At 38.5% G+C, this 25,510-nt stretch overlaps 1 protein-coding gene across 2 annotated transcripts in view; it reads right to left on the bottom strand.

Moving 5' to 3' along the window:
* Positions 1 to 1,272: 1,272 nt before the first annotated feature.
* Positions 1,273 to 25,510, bottom strand: part of Plppr5 (phospholipid phosphatase related 5) — a 120,098-nt gene continuing 95,860 nt past the window's right edge. For both annotated transcript variants that reach the window (XM_055628193.1, XM_055628195.1), the window contains exon 6: positions 1,273 to 2,055. In XM_055628193.1, the coding sequence (XP_055484168.1) occupies positions 2,023 to 2,055 (33 nt within the window). In that variant the 3' untranslated portion in view covers positions 1,273 to 2,022. The remainder of the gene's footprint in view (positions 2,056 to 25,510) is intronic.

Here is a 25,510-nt window from a genome sequence, read left to right as displayed (position 1 = left end):
AGGGGACTTGGAAAGGGGCAGGGAGGAGACCAGGGAGGGAATGTGGGGTTGGGGAGGGAATGAGGGAGCGGGATACAGCTGGGACACGGAGTTAAGAAAATGTAACTAAAAAGAAAAAATAAAAAAAAAAAAAAAAAAAAAAAAAAAAAAAAAAAAAAAAAAAAAAAATGGGCATTTTTTTTTAATTTGGCTTTTAGTGAAAGTTTTTTGACTCCCGAAAGATTGAATTGGGCAATTAAAATTGATTTGGAAGTAATGGACAAGTCTTTGATTTTAATTATTTGCTGATTTCTGTTGAAATTAAGAGAGTAAGTTAAGTGTTTACTTACAACTCTCAAGACTGGAAAGACTTTTAAAAATCAGTTTCTGCACATTTAAGTCAAAGTATTGTGGGTTAGCTTTAGAAGCAGCAAAGTGACTCATTGCTTCATCTTTCTCATTCTGTGGAGATTCTTTTTGCTTTTAGTCCCTTGATTTCTGTAAAGTCTGTCTCTCAGCCTATTTCTTGAATGACAGCTGAGGCGCAGAGCTGATACACTCCATTTGGACAACTCTTTTACGAAGAACCTCACATCTAGACACTGGAACTTCATTGTTATTAAATAGAATTATGAATATAATTCTAGATAGCTCTGTATTTATAGCTTTATGCTCATTCATATAAGGTAAACATTTAAAATACTGCAGACCTTCTGTAACCACATTTTGCCATTTCTCTTATTTTCTTTATTTTTCTTCCTTTTTAAAACATAGGTAGTTGCTCAGGACTCTAATGGCCTCATAATGGCCTCAGTGTCATGAAAGTTGAGGCATCTGTGGCATATTTGAGAAAAATGCAAGTTTCGGGGTATTTCTGCATTTTATATTTAACTCTCGCTTTGACTAGTGGTATGAGACTGGGTGTGTTATCAGTCTTGGCTTTATTTTTCTCATGTGGAAATAAAGCCATCTTTCTATATTTATACATGATTGCTGTGAGGGTTAAATGATAAAATAAATAGAAATACACTTTAATTAATGTATTAGACAATTACAAAAATACATTAATTATATTTCTAGAATCTTCATCATATTTTCTAAGGTGTGGCCCTTTCCCATTTAAATTATTTGAATTCTTGGCCAGTAACAAAAGCTTAAGAATGGACGATAGCCATTCTTGAGTTACTGTTAATGATGGAAAGATACTCAATAAAAAGGTATCATGGCTGGATTTATCTTAATCTATTCTAAATATTGCCTGCATTCAAAAACTGCAACTCAAACATTAAATCACAGCTGTCAAAGAAAAAGTCCAAATAAATAATTTTAATTATGATATATTACTCAGTGACAGTAAAAATTGGCATTTTCCCCTTTAAAAGCAGAAGCACCAGTCTTAGAATGTGTAGTATGAATGGTGTTTTAGGTGAAATATAGCATAATATAATGAGCAAACAATTTAGTATAGGACATACTTTCTAAAAGTAAAGTGATTTCACACACTGACATCTGTTAGAATGGAAATAATGTCATGCTGCATAATAAAAAGCCCCCATGACTTTCAAAATCCACTTTAAATTAAATATGCTGTACTGCTGAATAGACATATGAAAAATTAAAAAGGCTTAACTAGCCCAAAATAGAGGGTTTCCTTTATACAAATATAACCCATGTGGAGGATTTTTTTCCACATAGTCACAGAGATTTTTTTTTTTTTTTGAGAAACTAAAGCGACCATTTTATTTAAGATTTAACTTGTTCGTTTTATCATTATGTTTCCTCTGAACACCCACACATTTGTGCTGGGCTTTGTGCTGGGTGGCGGGAATACAGGAGGGAAAGCCATGGCCCTGCTCCTGAGGAGCTCACAGTCTATTGGGGGGGAGGAGAAAGGGTCTCAGAGAGGGTGCTATTGGGTTTTAAAATTATAAAAAGTCTCAGACATGTTTTTATAAATTTCCTGTGTAATCAAATAAACTTTGTTATGAATGGATGGTAAAAAGGGATGACGTCCAGTGCAGGGAAAAACCATCTGCTTCTGTATCATGTGACTTCCGCAAAGGCAGTGATGTGGTTCTGCAAAAGAAAAGGGGATTCCAAAGTCAGAGTCCTGGGGAAACTGATTCAATGAAGTACTTAGCATTTTGATGAACAACTATGAACTTAATGTAGAACTGCGCCCCACATGTTTGTTGCCAAAACACACAGTGCTGTTAAACTCACTTCTCTGTTCTGTTACATAATGTTAGCTAATTATATCTTTTATACAGCATACTTAATTAACTGAATAGATTGAAATGTTATACCTGCTTTATTCAAAATTAACACTAAAATTTGGGTAGATAAAAACAGCAAAGGCAGATACATTAATATTCTCTTCACTGTTAATGGAATTTCAATGTACACGCTGTAGTTTCAGACTAATTGCTCCCTGTGAGACAGATGGTTTAGAGTGAGGTAGGCAAACGCACAGACTGAAATAGCATTCGTTAGTTAACGTAGATATACTTAAATGCATCGTTTTGAGGCATGAATTCAGACTCTACATTGCAGTCTGGATTTGCTGTTGTTGTTATTTGTTTTGACCACAGGATTCTTTACAGCCCTGTCATTTTTGCTTCTTCTTCTCTTAAAAAGCAATCAATTACAGAGAAATAAACTTTTTAGAATGGCTAAATTTGAAGTAGATTCAGGCATGTCATATGTTATGTCACAGATGCTGAGATACTGTAGTAAAAATTTGGCAGCATATGATTAATCCTGATGCATGTGGGATTATGTTGAGATGGAGCTTGAAGGGCAATCTCATTGTATCACAGCAACAGTACAAAAAAGGCACAATTCATCCAGAGTAGTCGTGTTCAGAGTCACACAAGACAGAGCCTCGGGTGTGACCATGATGGAGATTAAGGCCAAGAAGTTGAAGAATAGACTTTGCAAGAGTTGTTTCTAGTCCACGGCACACTAGCAGACTAAATACTGAGGCTGGTCCTTGAGTGCAGGTGTCCCCAGGGAAACAGCCATTTTTGTGTATTAAAAGTTGTTTCAGATGCTAAAACTTAGAAAGCTCAAGATCAATTTTGATGTTCTACATGTCTGAGCTGCTAGACATAGGAGCTGGAAGCTGAGCATAGGTGCTCCACCAGAGCAGAAACTGCTCACAACTGCTGAGCCACCTCTCCAGCCCAATTCAAGTCCAATTTTAATGCTCCAAGTTCTACACGGACATCTCTATTATATTACTTATTTCTCTATTTATACAGATTATACCATGTAACATATTAAGAATGTCACTTAAGTGAAGACTCATTTATTCATGACACCAAAATTTGGTGATGGCTGCTATTTCACAAGATCTTCCTCCCAGCAAACCCCTTTAAAAAAAAATCAGAAAATGCAAAAGAACATTCCAGAAAAAGTATCCAGAATCAAAAGATTTCAGGAAATAAATTTTAAAAATTATCAATGTCTGTTTCACTAAGGAATGCTACAGTTCCGTTGAGGAAAATAAGTAGCTGAGTGGTGGGGTACAGGCTTTGGTGGCTGTTCTGTAAACCTGCACTAAAGGACCCAGTCCTCTGTATTTGTTCTAGTCCACAACACAGCTCCAACAACAGTGCGCTAATGCGCACATACGTTTATTGCCTTAATTGGAGGTGTTCGCAGTGGCTAATCCCCATTATCCAGCCGAAGAGCCTGGCCAGGCAGTCTTTAAAGGACCTCCCCTGTGAATTTTCTTCTTCGTTGTCTTCAATACATTGGTTTTGGAACACCTACAAAATGTGTTTTACACATGATTTAAATTTTAACTTCTTTGCTCCAGTGAAAGTACTGGTTGCTTCCAAGTTCTATGTTGTTGTATTGTTAGATCACACACAAATGTTTAAATAAGGTTTTAAAAAGCATCTTAGAAACAGAATGGTGAATCAATGGAATTGAATAGAAGACCCAGAAATAAACCCACACACCTAGGGATACTTGATTTTTGACAAAGAAGCCAAAAACCATATGATGGAAAAAAGATCTTCAACAAATGTTGCTGGTCTAGCTAGATGTCTACATGCAGAAAAATGCAAATAGATCCATATTCATCACCCTGCACAAAACTAAAGTCCAAGTGGATGAAAGACTTCAAAATAAAACCAGACACACTAAATCTGTTAGAAGAAAAAGTGGGGAATATCCTAGAAGTCATTGGCACAGGAGACAACTTCCTGAACAGAACACCAACAACACAGGCTCTAAGATCAACAATCAATAAATGGGACCTCATGAAACTGAAAAGCTTCTGTAAAGCAAAGGACACTGTTATCAGAACAAACAACAGCCTACAGACTGGGAAAGGACCTTCACCAACCCTATATCTGACAGAGGGCTAATATCCGGAATATATAAAGAACTAGAGAAGTTAAAAAGCAACAAATCAAGTAATCCAACTAAAAAATGGGGTACGGAGTTAAACAGAGAATTCTCAACACAAGAATATCTAATGGCAGAGAAACATTTAAAGGAATGTTCAATGTCCCTAGTATTCAGGGAAATGCAAATCAACACTACCCTGAGATTTTACCTTACTATAGCACTCCTAGGCATATATCCAAAATATCCAAAACAAGGACATTTGCTCAACCATGTTCTTAGCAGCTTTATTCATAAAAGCCAGAATACGTAAACAACCCAGATGTCACTCAGCTGAGGAATGGATACAGAAATTTTGGCACATTTATACAATGCAATAGTACCCAGCAACTTAAAACAAGGAAATCCAGGTTCTGGCTATTATGAATAAAGCTGCTATGAACATGGTTGAGCAAATGTCCTTGTTGTGTACTTGAGCATATTTTGGATATATGCCTAGAGGTGGTATAGCGGGATCTTAAGGAAGCACTATTCCTAATTGTCTGAGAAAGCACCAGATTGATTTCCAAAGTGGTTGTACAAGTTTACATTCCCACCAGCAATGGAGGAGGGTTCCCCTTTCTCCACATCCTCTCCAGCCTGTGTTGTCACTTGAGTTTTTGATCTTAGCCATTCTGATGGGTGTAAGGTGAAATCTCAGGGTACTTAGAAATTGTGGTACTTTTACACAGTGGAATACTATGCAGCAATTAAAAACAAGGAAATCATGAAATCTGCAGGGAAATGGTGGGATCTAGAAAATATCATCCTGAGTGAGGTATCCCAGAAGCAGAAAGACACACACAGTATATACCCACTTATAAGTGGGTACCTTATAAGACCTATAAGATAGGATAAACATACTAAAATCTGTACATCTAAAGAAGATAAACAAGAAAGAGGACCCTAGCTAAGATGATCAATCCTCACTTAGAAAGACAAATGGGATGGACATTGGAAGTAGGAGGAAACAAGTAACAGGACAGCAGCCTACCACAGAGGGCCTCTGAAAGACTCTACCTATCAGTGTATCAAAGCTGATGCTGAGGCTTATAACCAATCTTTGGGCAAAGTACAGGGAATCATATGAAAGAAGGGGGAGTTAGTATGACCTGGAGAGGACAGGAGCTCCACAAGGACCAAAAATATCTGGGCACAGGGGTCTTTTCTGAGACTTTTCCAACTAAGGACCATGCATGGATATAACCTAGAACCCCTGTAAAAATGTAGCCCATGGCAGCTCAGTATCCAAGTGGGTACCCTAGTAAGGGGAACAGGGACCGTTTCTGACATGAACTCCATGGCTTGCTCTTTGACCACCCCCTCAAAGGGAAGAGCAGCCTTGCTAGGCCACAGAGGAGGACAGTGCAGCCAATCCTGAAGAGACCTGATGAGCTAAGGTCAGATGGAAGGGGAGAAGCGTCTCCCCTCTCAGTGGACTTAGAGAGAGGCAGGGAGAGATGAGGGAGGGAGGATTGGATTGGGAGGGAATGAGGGAAGGGGCTACAGCTGGAATACAAAGTTAATAAACTGTAACTAATATAAAAAATAAAAATTCATTAAAATAAAAGGAAATCATGAAATTTGCAAGCAAATGTTGGCAACTAGAAAAAAATCACCCTGAGTGAGGTATCCCAGACACAGAAAGACACACTTGGTATATACTCACTTCTAAGTGGATATTAGACCTATAATATAGGATAAACATACTAAAATCTGTACACCTAAAGGAACAAAGCAAGAAGGAGGACCCTGGGTAAGATGATCAATCCTCATTCAGAAAGGCAAACTAGATGGACATCAGAAGGGGAAGAAAACAGGGAACAGTACAGGATCCTACCATAGAGGACCTCTGAAAGACTCTACCCAGTAGGGTATCAAAGCAGTTGCTCAGGCTCATAGCCAAACTTTAGGCAGAGTGCAGGGAATCTTATGAAAGAAGGGGAAGATAGAAAGACCTGGAGGGGACAGGAGCTCCACAAGGAGAACAACAGAACAAAAAAATCTGGACACAGGGGTCTTTTCTGAGACTGATACTCCAAACAAGGACCATGCATGGAGATAACCTAGAACCCCATCACAGATGTAGCCCATGACAGCTCAGTGTCCAAGTGGTTTCCCTAGTAATGGGAACAGGGGCTGTCTCCTACATGAACTCAGTGGCTGGCTCTTTGATCACTTCCCCTTGAGGGAGGATCAGCTTTACCAGGCCACAGAGGAAGACAATGCAGCCAGTCCTGATGAGACCTGATAGACTAGGGTCAGAGGGAAAGAGAGGAGGAACTCCCCTATCAGTGGAATTGGGGAGGGCTATGAGAGGAGATGAGGGAGGGAGGGGGATTAGGAGGGGAAGATGGAGAAGGTTATAGCTGGGATACAAAGTGAATAAACTGTAATTAATTTAAAACTTAATTTTAAAAAAGCATCCTATAGGGATGTGTGTCTGATACCCTCACTTATTTGTTATGTGAAGATTTCTTCCAAATAATTTGAGTGATATCATTTAGTAGAGAGAAATGAGTAAAATTCCTATTTTCAAGACAGAAAAAAAAAAGACCTGTGTCTTAACAAGAATCTGAGAGTCATCTTAAGTTTTAACTAAAAATTTAAAAATAATAAATTTAAATTTATTGCGTAGGCATTATCCCTCTTGGTGAAGAAGATGAATGACACAGTAGACTCTGCAGCCAGATAGGCTTAATATCAAAGTGTTTAAATGTAGGTTTCATCACAACAGGAAATTGCCAAGCAATTTGACCATCAAAAAAGTCCAGCTTTCTCACTTAATTGAATGGATTTTTATTAATGTCAAATGATATATGTATAGCTTTTCTTGTCCCCATTCCAACCTTATATTTGTGGTTTATCTACCATTTATCTGTGGGTGATAAAATTCAAAGGAACAAGCCAAAAAATTTTAGACAATTAAAGGTGAAAAGGAAGAAAAGAAAAAAGTATTAAAAATAATGGGTCAGTAGTTCATATGTAAAATCCACCATTTGTTCTTTTTACATAAAGTCCACAACTTTACATTAGAAAGAACACAACTGTAATATCCAAACCAACCTCAAAATTCCAATGCTACTTACATGAAAGATACAAATTCATTTGATGGCAGAAACCTAACTAATGAGATAGATAATTTATGCTCTGTGTTTTGCTTAGCAACAATCTTTGATTAAAAAGTCACCCACTACCCATGACTGCTTGTGCAACAGTATACACAGTTTTATAAAAGTACAAAAATATTGAAAAACATTTGGTGCTAAGGATACTGAATAAGGAATCTTAGACCCACGGTTAAATCCACCACCAGTCAGTCCAATGTTATATGAGTGCTGCCTACATTTACCAGGGGAAGTTAGGTTGGATGTCATAATCAAGAACACTGCCATGTTTCATTTCCCATTTGTTTCCTTATTTCATTCATTGTCTGCTTTGAGACAGGAACCATGGACAGAAGAGAAAACAGAAAATGCCTGATGCGATGGCTCATGCCTATAATCCCAAGAAAAAGACGGGATACAGAGTTCAAGGGCAGATATAGCTACATAGTGAGGTCAAGAGTACCCTGTCTTACAGAGACTCTTCCTGAAGAAACAAAAAGTCCAAACAAGATAAGCAACAAAAGTAACACCCAAAAAAGAGAAAGTGTTCTTTGATCCCCTCTAATATATCACATGAAATCTTCCTCCTAATAATTTGTAAAAGGAGTGAGATATATTTTACTAAAAGATATATTTTCTCTTTTACTAAAAGAGAAATCTTTACTAAAAGATTTTACTAAAAGATTTCTCTTCATCATTTTTTAATGATGAAGACATTAGAGAAACTCAGACTTGAGGCTGTAGAATTGATAACAAAATTCAAACCAAGTTATTATTTTATTTAAAGAAATTGGGAATGAGGGAAAATAAAACTCAGTCCTCATTGTACTGGAGGACTTTTTCCGAGTTTGTTTCTCTACAGTGCCCTTGTTTTAGTGCAGGTTTGGCATTAATTCAGTGTTGTTTGTTGTTTTTTTGTGGGGGTTTTTTCCCATTCAAGAGTTTCCCATTTTTGTGCAATTAAAAGGGGGCTAAAAGCTACTTTCTGAAAAAATTCTGTCTCCCTAGGAATAAGAGGTCTCCGGGAGGCTATTTTCTCTTTTTCTGACTAGTTCCTTAAACAAAGGGCTGGCCTAGGTTCTGTCAGAGCATTAGCTACAGAGCTCAGGAGCCTGAGTAGCTACAGAAACTGCAGCTCCCAGCCTTGATCTTTAGTGGCACCTGTGCTCATCCTGGACTTCCTGTTGGACTTTGACTAAATACCAGCACAACCCCAGAGGCTTGGATTTAATTGGTTGGAGGACTACAGCTGCCAGAGTGTGGAAAGCTCTCTGGTTGATCCTAGTGTGAAGCCCTTACTGAGAGCTGCTGCATCAGAAAATCAGCTGACATATTTGCATTGAAGCCAAGTTCAGGCTTAATATCCAAATCACCCAGGAAGCCTGAGGTGTAGTGCCTCAACCTCCAGACCTAAGCCAGTGCCCACTGCGGCAGAATCCCTTGGCTCGTGGCCCAGAATTTCACCATTATTGAAAGTGCTATAAAAACGCCCGTTGGTGGATGTAGGTATCCAAATCCTTTGTCCTCTAAGTTTCACATTTCTCCTAAGGGTCAGCTCTTTCCTATCTATCAAACAGTCCAAAGTCTTGGCTATGTTCCTAGAAACCTATCAAGTTAGGAATGTAAATTCCTGGTTTCCCTTGTCTGACTAAAATGTTTGACCATGGAGACATGTCTTGACAGCTAATCCCAGTTTAGGTTCTATGTTCACCCAGTCATCTGACCCCCATGGTTGAAGATCTGGCCATGCTTAACAACCTCCCCAAGCCTCTTATACCCAGGCACTTGCTTGACCCGTTGGCAAATGATTCTTCCTGTCTCGTTTTAGGAGGTGCAGTGAGGTATAAGTGGGTGTCCTCATCTACCACAGCTCCCAGCGCTGTCTGCTTACTAAACTGTCTCCCTCATGCCTGTGTTGTCATCTCAGGAGGCCTAGGAAATCTACTTTGGGCCTTTCACATGGAATCTACTCAAGTATTACTCATTATCATGCTGATAGAAATCATGTCGATATTCTTAGTAACTGAAACTTACCCATAAGTTGTTCTCATGCTTCTTTCAGGTTAATTTTAACCTGACTAGCTGCAACCTTGTCTGTTGAGTTTCCTTTTAACCTTCAAAAATGCTTTGCATTGGTTACATAAACACACAGCAATCCCCAGCAAAGAAGAAGCAGAGGACATAGATAAAGAAGCAGGTGCACCATAAATTCCTTTATAACCAGTTGCTGATTAACACCGAGAAGCTTGCGTGTTTCCACAAAAATGCACTAGTCAGTAAAAATCCAGATGGCCCACTTTCCTTTCCCAGGTGTGTGTGTGCCTATAATTTATGAATGAATAGAAATGTTTATTCATACAAAATCCTGTACATTAATATTTATATCAGCTGCATTCATAATTTCCTTTGATGACATTCAACCCAAATTCTCCCCCAGTCAGCTGATGAGAAAAGAAACTGTGTTACAGTCATATACACAGAATGTCTCTCAAAGGGTGGCAAGCACATTGACACAACCAGGAAAGAGCCAGACTCAAAGACCTGCATCCTATGAAAGCCCATTTAGGACACCCTAGGAAAGGGTGTAGGGACAGAAGGCAGATCAGTGTTTACCAGGGGTGAGTGTTGAAGGCAGGCTGACTATAAGAAGGGAGCTATTTCGGGTGGATTGAAAATTCTGTAACTTAATGTTGGTTACATGAAAGCCCCCTTTTTCTCAGAACTCTTAAAATTGGGAGTTTTAGGGAATAGGGAAATACCTCGTATATAAAGCGATCGCTCTACAAGATTGAGGAGCCAAGTTTCACCTGCAGACGCTACCTCAAAAATGCTAGGTGTTGTGGCATACATCTGTAACCCTAGCACCAGACAATCAAAGACAGTCAGAGAACCTGTCGCTCTCTGGCTCGACAGCCTAACTCATGCTCATGGTGGTCAGAGATCCTGTCTCAAAGACAAGGTAGATGACATCTAAGGAAGATTTCCTAAGGTTGACCTCTGGCCTCCATGTACACATGTTCCCATATGCATCTATGCCTGCACAAATACACACACACAAGTGATTTTGCAGGATCTAATATTTTTCTTATTATACCTAAATTTAATTTAAAAAATAGTAGCTGTCAAAAGCAAGGTATAATGTCTAGAATTTGGGTTTTCAGGTGTGGAATCATTATTTCAATATAAAATTTTAATCAAGGAAGAAAAATATACAATAAATTTCTTGGAAAATATTCTAATAACATTTAAAATGAGCTACCTTGTTGATTTGTATTTATTGAGCTGACGAAGGTCTCAAGAACAATGTTTTCCACTGTCAGAGAGCACATAGATATATGAATTAAACCCAAAGCACTCACTCGCCATTCAGTGTTTCCATTCCTATAAACTTAAACCATTACTTGGCCTTACAAGGACACATATTTTTAATGCTTGCCTTAGTGTTGTTAGTAATTATGGGAAATTGGAAGAAGAATCTCTTTTGCCTAGCTAGGAAGATGTTTGCATAATTTATATAGATGACAATTCTCCATATTACATAAGACAGTGATCTTTAATTTGATCTCTGAAGTGACAAATGCAGAACATATTGCCACAAAAAATGGAAAAAAAATATCATTTTTGTATTATGGGCCAGTTTTGTGACCCTGGTTATGTTACTTTATATCTCTTTCTCCACACAATGGCAATAGGGTATACTCCAATATTTTCTTATAGAAACAAAATGGCAATTTATGTGTGAAGTTCTCTGCCTAACTTCAGACTCCTGTTAATTTTCATAGAAGCTTAGCTTTTACTGTTAAGGTTGATGATATAGTTGTTTCATTTATTAATTTATAACCATATCTATTGTAAGAGATATGAGCAAACCCTATCTTTCAGTTCAACATAACCTGTACAGAAACCTGTGTATATAATCACAAATTTTTGTTGTTATTTAGTAAGACAGCCTATCATTACGGAGCCTGTACTAACCTCATAGTCTCTATGTAGGCATCAGGGTTTGCTTACTTCAGTCTTCAAAGCACTAAAGTTACAAGGATGTGGAACCACACATGACTTTCTCCGCAGGGTCTTGAAATCTGCTTTAAGAAAATGTTTCAGGGGACTTGGTGTAACGGCTTAAGCAGAAAAGTGCTTAGAAGCATGAGGACCTGAGTTTGAATTCTAAGTACTCAGGTAGAAAGCTGGACATAGTAGGTGTGTCTGTTATCTGGTACCATGGGAAAAGAAATAGGCTCATAGACTAGCTAGTGTAGCTGAAGTGATAAAATTCAGAATAAGTGACAGAAAATGTAAAAAAAAAAAAAATTGTAGACACCATATATAAAACCTTGGCTTTCAGAAACATGTACACATGTACGTGCCCATTCTAATGTGTACATGAGCACACAAACACTTACACACCACACACACATGCATACATACACAGAGTGAGAGAGAGAGAGAGAGAGAGACAAAGTGAGAGATTTCAAGTTATCATATAATCAGATATGTATACTTTCTGTTCAGTTTTTGTTGTTTTTTTTAATCTGAATGCTTTCTTCCTTTCTCTTTTCTTCCTTCCATCTCTTCTCTTCACACCTTCCCTCTTCTCTACTCCGGTATTTGCTCTCTCCTCTCTTCTTTCATTTCTATTTATTTATTTATTTATTCATTCATTCATTCATTCATTCATTCATTCATTCATTCATTCATAGCAGATTTCCAGCTCAGGGTTTCAAACATAGTAGGTAACCAGCTGCTAAACTTCAACCTCAGGCTTGCATTTTAATTTTTTTTGTTTTTTTACATAAGTTTTTAAAATACTTTTTATTATTACAATTTATTCACTTTGTATCTCAACTTAAGCCTCCTTTCTCATCCCTACCCAATACTACCCTCCCTCCCTTTTCTAACCATAGGCCCCTCCTTTAGTCCACTGATAGGGGAGGTCCTCCTCTCTTTCCATCTGACTCTAGCCTATCAGATCACATCAGGACTGGCTGCATTGTCTTCCTCTGTGGCCTGGTAAGTCTGCTCCCCATTCAGAGGGAGGTGATCAAAGAGCCAGCCACTGAGTTCATGTCAGAGGTAGTCCCTATTCCCTTTACTAGGGAAGCCACTCAGATACTGAGCTGCCATGGGCTACATCTGAGCAAGGGTTCAAGGTTATCTCTATGCATGGTCCTTGGTTGGAGTACCAGTCTCAAAAAAGACCCCTGGGCCCGGATTTTTTTTTTTTTTTTTGCTTCTGTTAGTCTCCTTGTGGAACTTCTATCCCACCATGTCTTTCTATCTTCCCCTTCTTTCATAAGATTCCCTGCACTCTGACCAAAGTTTAGCTATGAGTCTCAGTATCTGCTTTGATACCCTGACGGGTAGTTTTTCAGAGGCCCTCTGTGGTAGGCTCCAGTCCTGTTCCCTGTTTTCTCCTGCTTCAGATGTCTATCCCATTTGCTTTATGAGTGAGGACTGAGCAACTTCCCTAGGGTCCCCCTTGTTTAGCTTCTTTAGGAAGTATAGATTTTATTATGTTTATCCTATATTATATAACAAATATCTGCTTATAAGTGAATATATGCCAAAAGTGTGTCTTTTTGCTTCTGGGATGCCTCACTTAGGATGATCTTTCCTAGATCCCAAAATTTGCCTGCAAATTTCTTGATTTCCTTGTTTTTAATTGCTGAATAGTATTCCATTGTGTAAATGTACCACAATTTCTGTATCCAATCCTCCATTGAAGGACATCTGGATTGTTTCCAGCTTCTGGCTATTACAAATAAAGCTGCTACGAACATGGTTGAGCAAACGTCCTTGTTGTGTACTTGAGCATCTTTTAGATATATGCCTAGGAGTGCTATAGTTGCATCTTGAGGTATCACTATTTCTAATTGTCTGAGAAAGCACCAGATTGATTTTCAAAGTGGTTTTATAAGTTTATATTGCCACCAGCAATGGAGGAGGGTTTTCTTTCTCCACATCCTCTCCAGCATGTGTTGTCACTTGAGTTTTTGATCTTAGCCATTCTGATGGGTGTAAGGTGAAATCTCAGGATTGTTTTGAGTTGCATTTCCCTGATGACTAAGGACGTTGAACATTTCTTTAAGTGTTTCTCTGCCATTCGATATTCCTCTATTGAGAATTCTCTTTTTATCTCTGTACCCCATTTTTAAGTGGATTGCTTGATTTGTTGCTTTTTTAACTTTTTGAGTTCTTTATATATTCCGGATATTAGCCCTCTGTCAGATAATGGGTTGGTGAAGATCCTTTCCTAATCTGTAGGCAGTCATTTTGTTCTGATGACAGTATCCTTTGCTTTACAGAAGCTTTTCAGTTTCATGAGGTCCCATTTTTTGACTGTTGATCTTAAAGCCTGTGCGATTGTTTTTCTGTTCAGGAGTTTGTCTCCTGTGCTAATGAGTTCAAGACTCTTCCCCACTTTTTTTTTTTTTTTTCTAAGAGATTTAGTGTGTCTGGATTTATGTTGAGGTCTTTGATCCACTTGCACTTTCGTTTTGTTCAGGGTGATAAGTACAGATCTATTTGCATTTTTCTGCATGTAGACATCCAGTTAGACCAGCAGCATTTGCTGAAGATGCTATCTTTTTTCCATCATATGGTTTTGGCTTCTTTGTCAAAAATCAAGTATCCATAGGTGTGCGGGTTTATTTCTGGTTGTTCTAGTCTATTTCATTAATCCACCATTCTGTTTAATGTGCCAGAACCATGCAGTTTTTATTACTGTTGCTCTGTAGTACAGCTTGAAAGCAGGGATGGAGATACCTCCAGCTCTTTTATTGTACAGGATTGTTTTAGCAATTCTGTTTTTTTTTTTTGTTTTGTTTTGTTTTGTTTTGTTTTGTGTGTGTGTGTGTGTGTGTGTTTATTTGTTTCTCCATATGAAATTTAGAACTGTTCTTTCAAGATCTGTAAAGAATTGTTTTGGGGGATGGAGAGATGGCTCAGAGGTTAAGAGCACTGGCCCCTCTCCCAAAAGTTCTGAGTTCGATTCCCAGCAACCACATGGGATCTGGTGCCCTCTTCTGATGAGTAGGTGTATATGCAAGGCAGAACTATATACATAATAAATAAATCTTTAAAAAAAAAAAGAATTGTTTTGGTATTTTGATGGGAATTGCACTGAATCTGTAGATTGCTTTCGGCAGGATGGCCACTTTGACTATGCTAATCATACCGATCCATGAGCATGGGACATCTTTCCATCTTCTGCTATGTTCTTTGATTTCTTTCTTCGGAGACTTGAATTTTTTTTTTTTCACATAGGTCTTTCATGTATTTGGTTAGATTCACAACAAGGTACTTTATGTTATTAGAGGCTATTGTGTAAGGTGTTGTTTCCCTAATTTCTTTTTCAGCCCTTTTGTCTTTTGTATGCAGAAGGGCTACTGATTTTTTGTTTGTTTGTTTGAGTTAATTTTGTATCCAGTCACTTTGCCAAGGTGTTTATTAGCTGAAGGAGTTCTCTGGTTGAACTTTTGGGGTCACTCATGTATACTGTTACATCATCTGTGAATAGAGATACTTGCATTTTAATTTTTTAAATAAGATACTCAAATTGCTGACTTTTGTTTTTTGACAGCTTTTTTACTAACAATAAATTAATAAAAATGGTTAGTTCCCTAAGTCGGTGGGTTTAATTTACTGTTTATTCTTCTAGTTGTAGGGTTTTTTTAAGTATTTTTTTATGAAGAACATTTTCATCATTCTTAGATGGTCCACACGGCAGAGCAGAGGTTGGCAGCTCTGAACACCTGCCTGTGTATAAAGGCATGTGCTACTCAGAGGAGATTGCTCATCCAACCATTCCACCACTGCTTTTCTCCCCTTAACTAACGGCTGAGTGAATCATATCTGCTTAAGCTATACTCATCAACCACTGTGCCACTCAGAAGTAATTCTCAGAAAGAAAGCTTTTATAAAATTCTCTGGATAACTGAGAGAAGGAAGTCTGCTTCTTAGTACTTGTCTTGTATAATATGATTCTAAAAAAACTAGATCCTGACTATGCAGATGAAAACAGCAAAAACAATAGTGTGAAACTGACACAGGATGCTAGTGTATCTAGTGTGTATTTGGTCTAAAAGATGTTAGTGGCTGCTGCATTGATTTTTGCTTGTTTCTTTTAAGCTTATTTGCTCATGTTTCCTCTCCCCCTACTCCTTCTATATCCTCCTCACTTCCCCAGCAACATAACCACATGTTTTTGTTATCTGTCTTTCTGTCCGTCAGTCATCAATGAATGTATGTATGTATATATCTCCATCCCAAATCAAAACCAAAAACCTGGAAAACACACATAAATGACTTTAAAAAGATGAAGATCAAAACAAATAAACAAAACGTCCCTGTTTCCATTTTCAATTTGTTTTTAAAGCAAAATGAAATGCATGAGAATAGCATATAAATTTTAGTTTCTTTTAATTTCCTTTCATAGTAGCTCAAAACTAGACCTGAGCACCTAAAGTCTGAGTCAGTTTACTCCCACTGGCTACTGCACTGTCTAATCACTACTATAGCTATCTGAGTGGTCCTATGGAACATTACATACCATTCAGCAGTTCCAAGAAACAAAGATTTGCTTTATAGGAGAGCAATTGAATCTTAAATAGATGGCCGGTTACTCATGACAACGTCCTGAAACTTCAAAGGAATTTCTACCACAGAGCATGGCAGTGTATAATCATGCTTGTCTTGGCAAGAAAACACACAAGAAATGCTGGGTTTGAAGTACAAAAGAATTGGACTGCAAGCCCTTAATTTCGAGCTGTTGAAATCTAGCTTTCTTCGTACACACACACACACACACACACACACACACACACACACACACACACATACACCATTCTGACTATATTTCAGCTCCGATTTCTCCTTGATTCCTGCCATCCTAGAATCTGCTAGCAAGGCAAGGGAAAGGGCAGCGCACACGCTGTCCTAGTCACTGGGAATTCTTTTAGAGTTTTCCTATTTATATTATTTGCATCAACGGTTACTACGATATTAAGCACGGTGATTTCCATTCCCAATGGTGCATATCTGGGGGACAGCTGGAGATGTCTGGAACCTTAGCTACTGCTCACCACTTTTCACTTAACTGATGGTTTGGTTAATCGGGGTGTGCACTTACCTGACCTGACTGGCACAGGTTTGTGATAAGCCATTTATCCTCAGAGGATGTCTACCTGTAAACTGTTTCTGCCAGTACCTTTCCTTTCTTGGTTGGCAAAAGCAAATTCTTTTCCTTTGATTGATTAATGTCCTATAATCTGAAGAGAAAATTATACTTATAGTTTGCTCTATCTACTTTATCTTTCTTTGGATCCCCAGTTTGCATGCAGCCTTCATACGTCCACCCATTTCTAATGTAATAAGTCTGCTTTATTTTAGATAACACACACATGCACACTTCCACAAAGAGTGTGTATGCATACATGTATGCATATATGTAATACAGCAAGCCCTTATCTTTTCCAGGTGACTTCACAGGATGTACACTTACAACCTCCAAAAAACTGTGGTTCCCAATCTCTATTTCTCATACTATACATTGGTGGCTAGGTTCTAAGGATCTGGTCTCCTTCCCATGTTTTCCTATCCTGGAGTGAGGCTGATGTAGGTTTCTCCCAGGAGAGGGCATAAGGCCAGCAAGGTGGGTAGAAATTCTCAAGGTCCAGCAAATTTCTGACCAATGAAGTATCTCTCAATTCTTTCCCCAGGCTGATAGCCAAAACCAAACTAAATTAAGCTAAAACAATATTCTGCACGAAGAAGTAGTTAATGGTTGAGAATGACACTGTCTCCTACCACAACATCTGTAAGGTTCTTTCTTCAGTATCGTTAGTTTTTAATGACTCTCCAGTTTCTAGTATATATTTCAGTTTTACCTGGTTAAATATTCAAGTGTTTATTTGGAGGAAAAGCTTCTTTAAAGTATGTCCTAAGATAAAAAGAAGATTAGCTACTTCTGTCCCTGTTCTGCTGGCTGCCCTGTTCTGGAAGACAGGTTTTCTTGAGGATTGACTTGGTATCTTTTCTCAGGTCAGATTCTTTCTGTTGATCTGTTACTCTTCAGTCTGTCTTTTTAAAGAAACAAAATTTTAATTTTGATGATGTGTATGTGTGTATATCTGTGCATGACTTAACGTGAGCGCAGTTACCTGCTGACAGCAGGGGCATGAGATCCCCTGGAGCTGGGTTACAGGCAACCTTAAGCCTGATCTAAGAACGGTATCCCCTCTTGATTGCCGAGCTGTCATTTCTCCAGTGCTCTCTCTAGTCTATTTGCTTTCTTCTTCATCAGTTTCCTTCCTGATGATTTCTAATGTTGGTGTTCATCCCACCATGCCACTACCTGCGTTCAGTCACTAGTTTCTAATCACACAGGTTATTGTTTATCTTTCACCCCACGTGTTCCCTTTAATTTCCTGTACTGTGGAAAGGGAACTCTATAAAGGGGACAATAAAAGTAGTCTAATTCTTTATGTTTTTCGGGGAGGGGTTGTTATACAGTGTTTGTGTGCATTTGTCTGTGCACGTTCATGGATGCTTAGTAGCATGTGCACAGGCCAAAAGTCAACATCGTTCTTCCTTACTGTTGGACAGTTATTCCCTGAGAGCAGTGATCCCTGCATGATTAAAATGGCTGCCTGCTTCTTCCTCCCCAGTGCTGAGCTTATAGACACACATGATAGCACCCGTCTCTTACATGCAGGCTGGAGATCAAGACTTAACCCTCATGCTTGTGGAGCAAACACTTTGCTAGTTGTATCATCTTTGCTTCTTCCACACCCAGTGACAGGTTTACACTGTCATTCATGTTGATCACAATGTCACTTTAAGGGTTCTAAGTTCATGTCCTGATTATTCCCTCTTGAAGTAAAATAGATTTAGCTCAGTAAAAGGATTCATGAGAAATCTAAACATTTTCCTTAGTAGCAATGGGATCTTCAACATCTGAGTGAAAGAGCTGGAAGATTTAGTTCTCTGTCCTCATTTGGATGAAGTGTGTAAGGAGATTCACGTGGCCATTTCTCAGAAGATGGCTTTATTTCTACAAAGCTCCATTCCGTGTTTGTTGACACACCATAAACCACAGTTCTGTGGAGCGTCACTTCTGCTCCATAAAGCTGGTAGAAACCTTGAAGGCAGTTTCTCTTGCTTTTTATATGCTTGGTCATTTTAAAAGATATATTTGTATTTATTTATGTGTTTTTGAGTGTTCTGTCTTCATGTACGTATGTAAATCGTGTGTGAACCTGGTCCGCAAAGAATCTGAAAGATTTTATGTGTCTAATTTTATGAAACTGGAGCTACAGACACTTGTAAGCTGTCAAGAGGGTACTAAGAACAAAACCCAGATTCTCTGGAAGAGCAAACCATGCTCTTAACCAATGAGCCATCTTGCCAGCTATTTGTTTTATTATCTGGAATGCCAATAGTTACCCACTCAGTTTGGGGATACTTATTCAGTTAAGAATTAGTCCCCTCCATCTGGCATGAGTCAATAACAAAAATTTGGGGTGTGGAGGGGTTTCCCTCAGCGTGGATTTATTTATGACGTATCTAGTTGAAATTCCTAACATTTTGCTGCAATTCTCACTCTAATAATCAGCTATCATAAAATCAAGGTCGTCTTTATTCTTCCTAACGTAGGAGACAGAAGACAGTAGAAATGGCTACATCTCCATTTCCTGGGGAAAAACAAACAGATCCTTGATTCTTAGATTCTCAAAGGAAATTAACAGCGTCTTTAAGTTTCTGGAAACATTCCGAAGCCAGCAACACTGCCAACTCTGCTGGAACTGAGCCCTGAAGAAGGGAGCAAACAGATGAGTTTGTGATAAAAGGTGACGTGACATCTGAAGAGAGCTGACACCCTGGGAGCGAGATTGTAGGAACTTTAAGACAGTCTGCAAAGGAAAGCCACCTGCATCTGCAAAAGCCACAGCCTATGTATTGAGAGACCTTAAGGCAGCTGCAGGTGGACCAAGGAAATCTGAACCCTGAACTGAACACATAGAAGCTACAACCAAGATTTCCATGTTTAATTGAACAGAGAAAAATAGCCATGTATTTCAAAAGGATTATGTAGATCACAAGGTAATAGTACAAGGATATATATTGTACTGGAGGAATCCCTCCACCCCCTTGAAAATGTTGGTCAGCCTGAACATATCATTTAGTGAGTCTAGTGAGAAAGCATAGACAGAAGCTTCTAGAAATTTAAATATTTAAAACTGTAATTATCTTTAGGCATGCATTTATTGATGAACAGCATAGTATCTGGTTATAAGAGAAAGGGGGAGGTAGTGAGGAGAGAGAAACATTTGGAAGAGAGAAACAAACAAAGAAAAAAAAAGATGGTGAAGAACTAGAGGTGGAAAAAGAAGAGAATAAGAACGCCTGTAACTGGACATAAAGTCTTGTTTTACAGTCTCAGTTTCTCTTAAGGTTTGAGCATGACTATATTTGTTCTCTCCATGTCTCTATTTCTATCTGTGTTTTTGTCTTTCTGTCTCTGTATCTCTTTGCCTCTGTGTCTCTCTCTCCCTCACATCACCATCCTCACACTCTAGATATTAGAGGTGAATATCTTATGTAGTATTTTAAATAATCGCCTTCACTATGTACATACACAAGATTTTATATACACAACATTTCTTTTGAGTCAAGAGTGGTTGCAGATACCTACAATACTAGAACTTAGGTGAAGGCAGAGAATTCAGAGTTCTAGGCTTTCCTAGGCTATATGGCAAATTCGATGCTAGCCTGGGTTACATAAGACCCTGTTTCAAACAACTTAACCCCCACCAAAACATTTACTTTAGAAGTATTTTACAGTACACTCTTTTGTATCTTGATGAACCTGTTGTTCCATTATACCACTGTAATAATAATAATAATAGGCTGTTGTTGAGATTCATAAGTTCCAGACATTGTTTGCAGTGTTTTATGATTAACTTAAGAAACTCTCAGAAATGACCAATTTAGAAAACAACAAAACAACAAAAGATGTAATGTTTAATCTTTAATGCTAAACTGATAAAATTAAGAATAAGCTAGGAGAAAAAAAATCAAGTAATCCAATTAAAAAATGGAGTATAGAGCTAAACAGAGAATTCTCAATAGAGGAATATCGAATGGCAGAAAAAGAGTTAAAAATGCTCAACTTCATTAGCCATCAGGGAAATGCAAATCAAAACGACCCTAAGATTTCACCTTACACCCACCACAATGCCTAAGATCAAAAACTCAAGAGACAACACATGTTGGAGAGGTTGTGGAGAAAGGGAAACCCTCCTCCACTGCTGGTAGGAATGTAAACTTGTACAACCACTCTGGAAAGCAATCTGGTACTTTCTTAGACAACTAGGAATAGCACTTCCTCAAGATCCAGCCATAGCACTCCTAGGCATATACCCAAAAAAGGCTCAAGTACACAATAAGGACATTTGCTCAACCATGTTTGTAGCAGACTTATTTGTAATAATCAGAAGCTGGAAACAGCCCAGATGCCCCTCAGTGGAGGAATGGATGCACAAATTGTGGTATATCTACACAATGGAATATTACTCAGCAATAAAAAACAAGGAAATCATGAAATTTGCAGGTAAATGGTGGTATCTGGAAGATATCATCCTGAGTGAGCTATCCCAGAAGCAGAAAGATGCACACAGTATATACTCACTCATACAGACATATAAGATAAACCTACTAAAATCTGTACACCTAAAGAAACTAATCAAGAGGGAGGACTCTTGCTAAAATGCTCAATTCCTATCCAGAAAGGCAAAGAGGATGGACATTAGAAGAAGGAGAAAAGAGGGAACAAGTCAGGAGCCTGACACAGAGGACCTCTGAAAGGCTCTGCCTTGCAGACTATCAATGCAGATGCTGAGACTTATGGGCAACCTTTGGGCAAAGTGCAGGGAATCTTAGGAAAGAAGTAGGAAACAGTAAGATTTGGAGAGGACAGGAACTCCACAAGGAGAGCAACAGAACCAAAAAATCTGAGTGCAGGGGTCTTTCCTGAGACTGATACTCCAACCAAGGACTATGCATGGAGATAACCTAAGACCCCTGAACAGATGTAGCCCATAGCAGTTCAGTATCCAAGTGGGTTCCATTGTAATAGGAACAGGGACTGCCTCTGACATGAACTGATTGGCCTGCTCTTTAATTACCTCCTCCTGAGGGGGAAGCAACATTACCAGGCCACAGAAGAAGACACTGCAGCCATTCCTGATGAGACCTAATTGACTAGGATCAGAAGGAAGGACTTGGGGAGGGGCATGCATGCAGAGGGTTGAGGAAGGGAGGGATTGGGATGGGAGGAGGGAGGGAACCACAGGAGGGATACAAAGTGAATAAAGTGTAATTAATAAAGAATTTTAAAAAAAAGAATAAGCTAGGAGATACTTCTCTGGGGTGTCTTTTCCAGAGGGTTAACTGAGAACTGAAGGGGTGGCATCATCCCACAAACTGGTCCTGAACTAAGTTTAAAGGGAAAAGGGAGAAAGGTAGATTAAAAACGGCCTTTCATCTCTCTCTGCTTCCTGACTCTAAAAGCAATGGAGAAAAGATACCTCACATTTCTGCCACCATTTGTTTCCTGCCACGGTGAAGTCGCCTTTGAACTGTAGCCCAAATAAACCCTTCTTCTTTTAAGTTCTTTGCTGTAGAATATTTGGGCACAGCAAGGCAAAAAATTAACATGCTAGTGAGGTCAAGTGAATTGGCTAAGGTAAATATTTTCCAAAATTCCCAACCTGACTCGTTGGAGATTCATGAGCAAAAGCATTACCTGGTGTGGATTTTGTCATGGGGGTGTACACTACTGATTTACTAATCCTCCTTAGCTATACATTTAGGTTCTTTATGACTTAATATGACAAATGTAAAAAGTTATTGGCTACTTGAATATTTAATGAACACTGGACACTGATGAGACAGTTTCCACAGATGAATGACATTCAAATATCCCTACTTATTTAGCTTTGGGAGAACCCATGACTTTTCCTAATAAATGTTGGTATTTCACCACATGACAAATTCTCTATAATTAAAGGATAAATTGCTAGTATAAGAATGAGTGTGCTTGTGTGTTATAATTACACTGTAGGTCATAGTTTATCAAATGTGTGCTTTGGACATAAGAGACTTACACTTTTACGTAACTTTCAAAAGAAGCACACAAACATGAAAACAAAACAATGGTATGACATGGTATTAATGCTATTGGCTCTGCCTGCACATCAGATGTTAGCAAAGGTTCCTCTTCTCCCATGAGAGGACCACCGTGAAGGAACGAACAACATTCTCTAACTACCAGCTATTAAAATCCAAGTACTAGGGAAACGTTGCATGCCCCCTCCTTCATTTCTTGCAATTTGAACCATAACGAAAAACAATGTATTTATTCCATACAGTTTTTATTGGGAAAAAAAAAAAGAGTAGAAAGCTCGTGAAGTCTCCTTCATGTGACTGCTCTCTATTTCTGTTTGTTGAGCACAGGTACATGGCTTCTTGACAGTGAAGAGTTAAATGGAAGAATGGAATTTGCTCCTAGTATATTCCTATCATTTCTGCTATGATCCCTCCATGCTGTGGACAGGGACACAGACCATGCCCAGTAGAGAAAGCATTTTGATTGGGAACAGAAATAAAAAAGAACAGAAAGAATGCAGTCTTTGTATATCCCAGCAAGCAAGGAAGCATGGAATCTGCTTCATCTCAGCCTTATTCCCCAAACTAAGAAGCCATACAGCACTTGGACTTGATAGGGAAAGCAAGATTAATGGAAATTTACAAACACTCCACTCTGTCAATTTGTAGATTCTAATTGAAAATTCTAGCTCATACAACCTAATACTGTAAAACTTATTGTAAATAAAATTAAGTAGTATAACATAAGCAGTAGGAATTTTGAATACAGAAAAGACTGTAAAGAATATAAGAGCACAGTATGATACTACATAGACAATAGATGCCCCATGTTTATGGTCTAAAGTTTCTCATGTGATCACACCTAATGGCAAGAAAGCTATCTGGGCAGTGGGGCTGATGATTAAATTGGGGGGATTTCTTCACTACAAAGAATAAGGAAAGAGGAGGCATTGACAGACTATTAGCAACGTTTGCTACTACAAATCTTTGCTTTTCATGTTGTTGGGGAAATAAAAATATACGTGTAGAGAATAGGATTGCCTTTCTGGAATACAGAGAATTCATCAGCACATATTGATGACAATAATGTAGAAGCCACTGTTAGTACTGTGTGTCATTATTATTAGTTAGTATTCCCATGCTTACTTAAGTTCCCTCCAGAGTATCTCACACAATGGATTATTTATCAATTTGGGAATTCCTATAGTGAAATGAAATAATCTCTCTTAAAGCGGACATCTCAGATTCAAATGTTTTACTTTATTTCTAGCTTTTCTATTCTCATATCTACATTCTTTTATTTTGCCCCATGTCTGACCTCAGCATTTCTACAGAACAAATGTCATTCCTGTTGTATAAAAGTCTTTTAGACACTTATGGGATAGTCTTACTTCTTCAGTTTTCTTTTTCTCTAACCATTTCTTATTCCTTCAAAAAACCTCTGTGAATCCACACATCACACTGGGCCAACTTCCCGCCCCACTGAAATCGTATCCATCAGCCTAGGCAGGTTGGCTCTTAATAGTCCCCCAGAGTGTAGAAGTCTGAAATAAGAGGATTTCTATGAGTTCAAGGCCAGCCTGAGTTACATAGTGAGTTTTAGAACATTAGCGTTACCACACACTCACTCAAAGAACAAAAACACACCGCCGATAAGAAAGCACAGCAAACCTCAAAGCCAATCGAGAGAGACTGGTCAGCACTATGGCACTAGAGATGCCGCAAATGCACTGGTGGGCCCCTCTCACCTGGGAAGTTTGCATTACAGCTCACAGGGTCTAGCGTCAAATAATACCACTTATGTCTTTCCCCCCAGAAGCCTGCATAGCACCTTATAGTGCTATGAAAACTAGACAACCAGGACCGAGTTTCCTGATCAGCTCAACGTTGATTTTCCTATGTCCAGCAGCCAAAATGAATGGCATCTTCAGCAATAGGGTCTTGGCCTCCAGTTTTAAAGGACAGCCAGTCAATGGCAATAAACTGTATTATTTCAGATGTCTCTGGTGTTTCCTGAACAATGAGAAAGCAAACCATGACAGGCATGAGATTTTCACTTAATAGCGTGTCTTCTAGCATATACACAGATGTAAAGTACCTCTTTTCAAATGCCCCTTACTTAAAAAAAAAAAAAAAAAAGATAGTATTTTAATTGGCTTACAAACTACTAAGGTTTCACAGGTTTTTCTATAATCCTTAAGTTTGCTTAACTGTTCCTTTCCTTTATTCATTTACTTTTTTGTCCATTCCCATGTAAATCTTTTGCTCACAGTACCACCAAGTCTTTTAAATCTCGTGTTGTACTTGTACTGTGGGATCATGTGTTCCCAATAACTTTTTCATGTACATTTCACTTTGGTTTAGCCTTCCCATGGTTCTTCATTTTTCCATCCTCATCATTCATCTACTTTCTAGAACCCTTCTATCCCTATCCTTGACCCTCTTTACTTTCATTTCACCTATATGCTATATTTCTGCTCCCTAAAATCGTTATTTTTCTGCTAATTGTTTGTTTCTAGTATTCCACATATATTTCAGGTTAAAAAGATTTGAAACTAGAATCCACATGTGAGAGCAAGCATACGGTTTTCATCTTTAAGGACTTGGGCCACCTCACCAAGTACAGGTTTGTTTTTTTTAATTTCTATGCATTTTCCTGCAAAGCCAATTACTTTAGTGTTTTTAATTTTTTGTTTAACTTTTATTAATGACACTTTATTCATTTTGTATCCCCCCATAAGCCCCTCCCTCCTCCCCTCCGGATCCCACCTTTCCTCCCCTTTCTGCATGCATGCCCCTCCCCAAGTCCACTGATAGGGGAGGTCCTCCTCTCCTTCTTTCTGATCTTAGTCTATCAG

Source organism: Psammomys obesus, unplaced genomic scaffold (genome assembly GCF_907164565.1).
Source record: "Psammomys obesus unplaced genomic scaffold, mPsaObe1.curated_primary_1811, whole genome shotgun sequence".
NCBI classification, from domain to species: Eukaryota; Metazoa; Chordata; class Mammalia; order Rodentia; family Muridae; genus Psammomys; species Psammomys obesus.
Note: the sequence above shows the minus strand (reverse complement) of the source record. Positions and strands in the feature narration are given on the sequence as shown.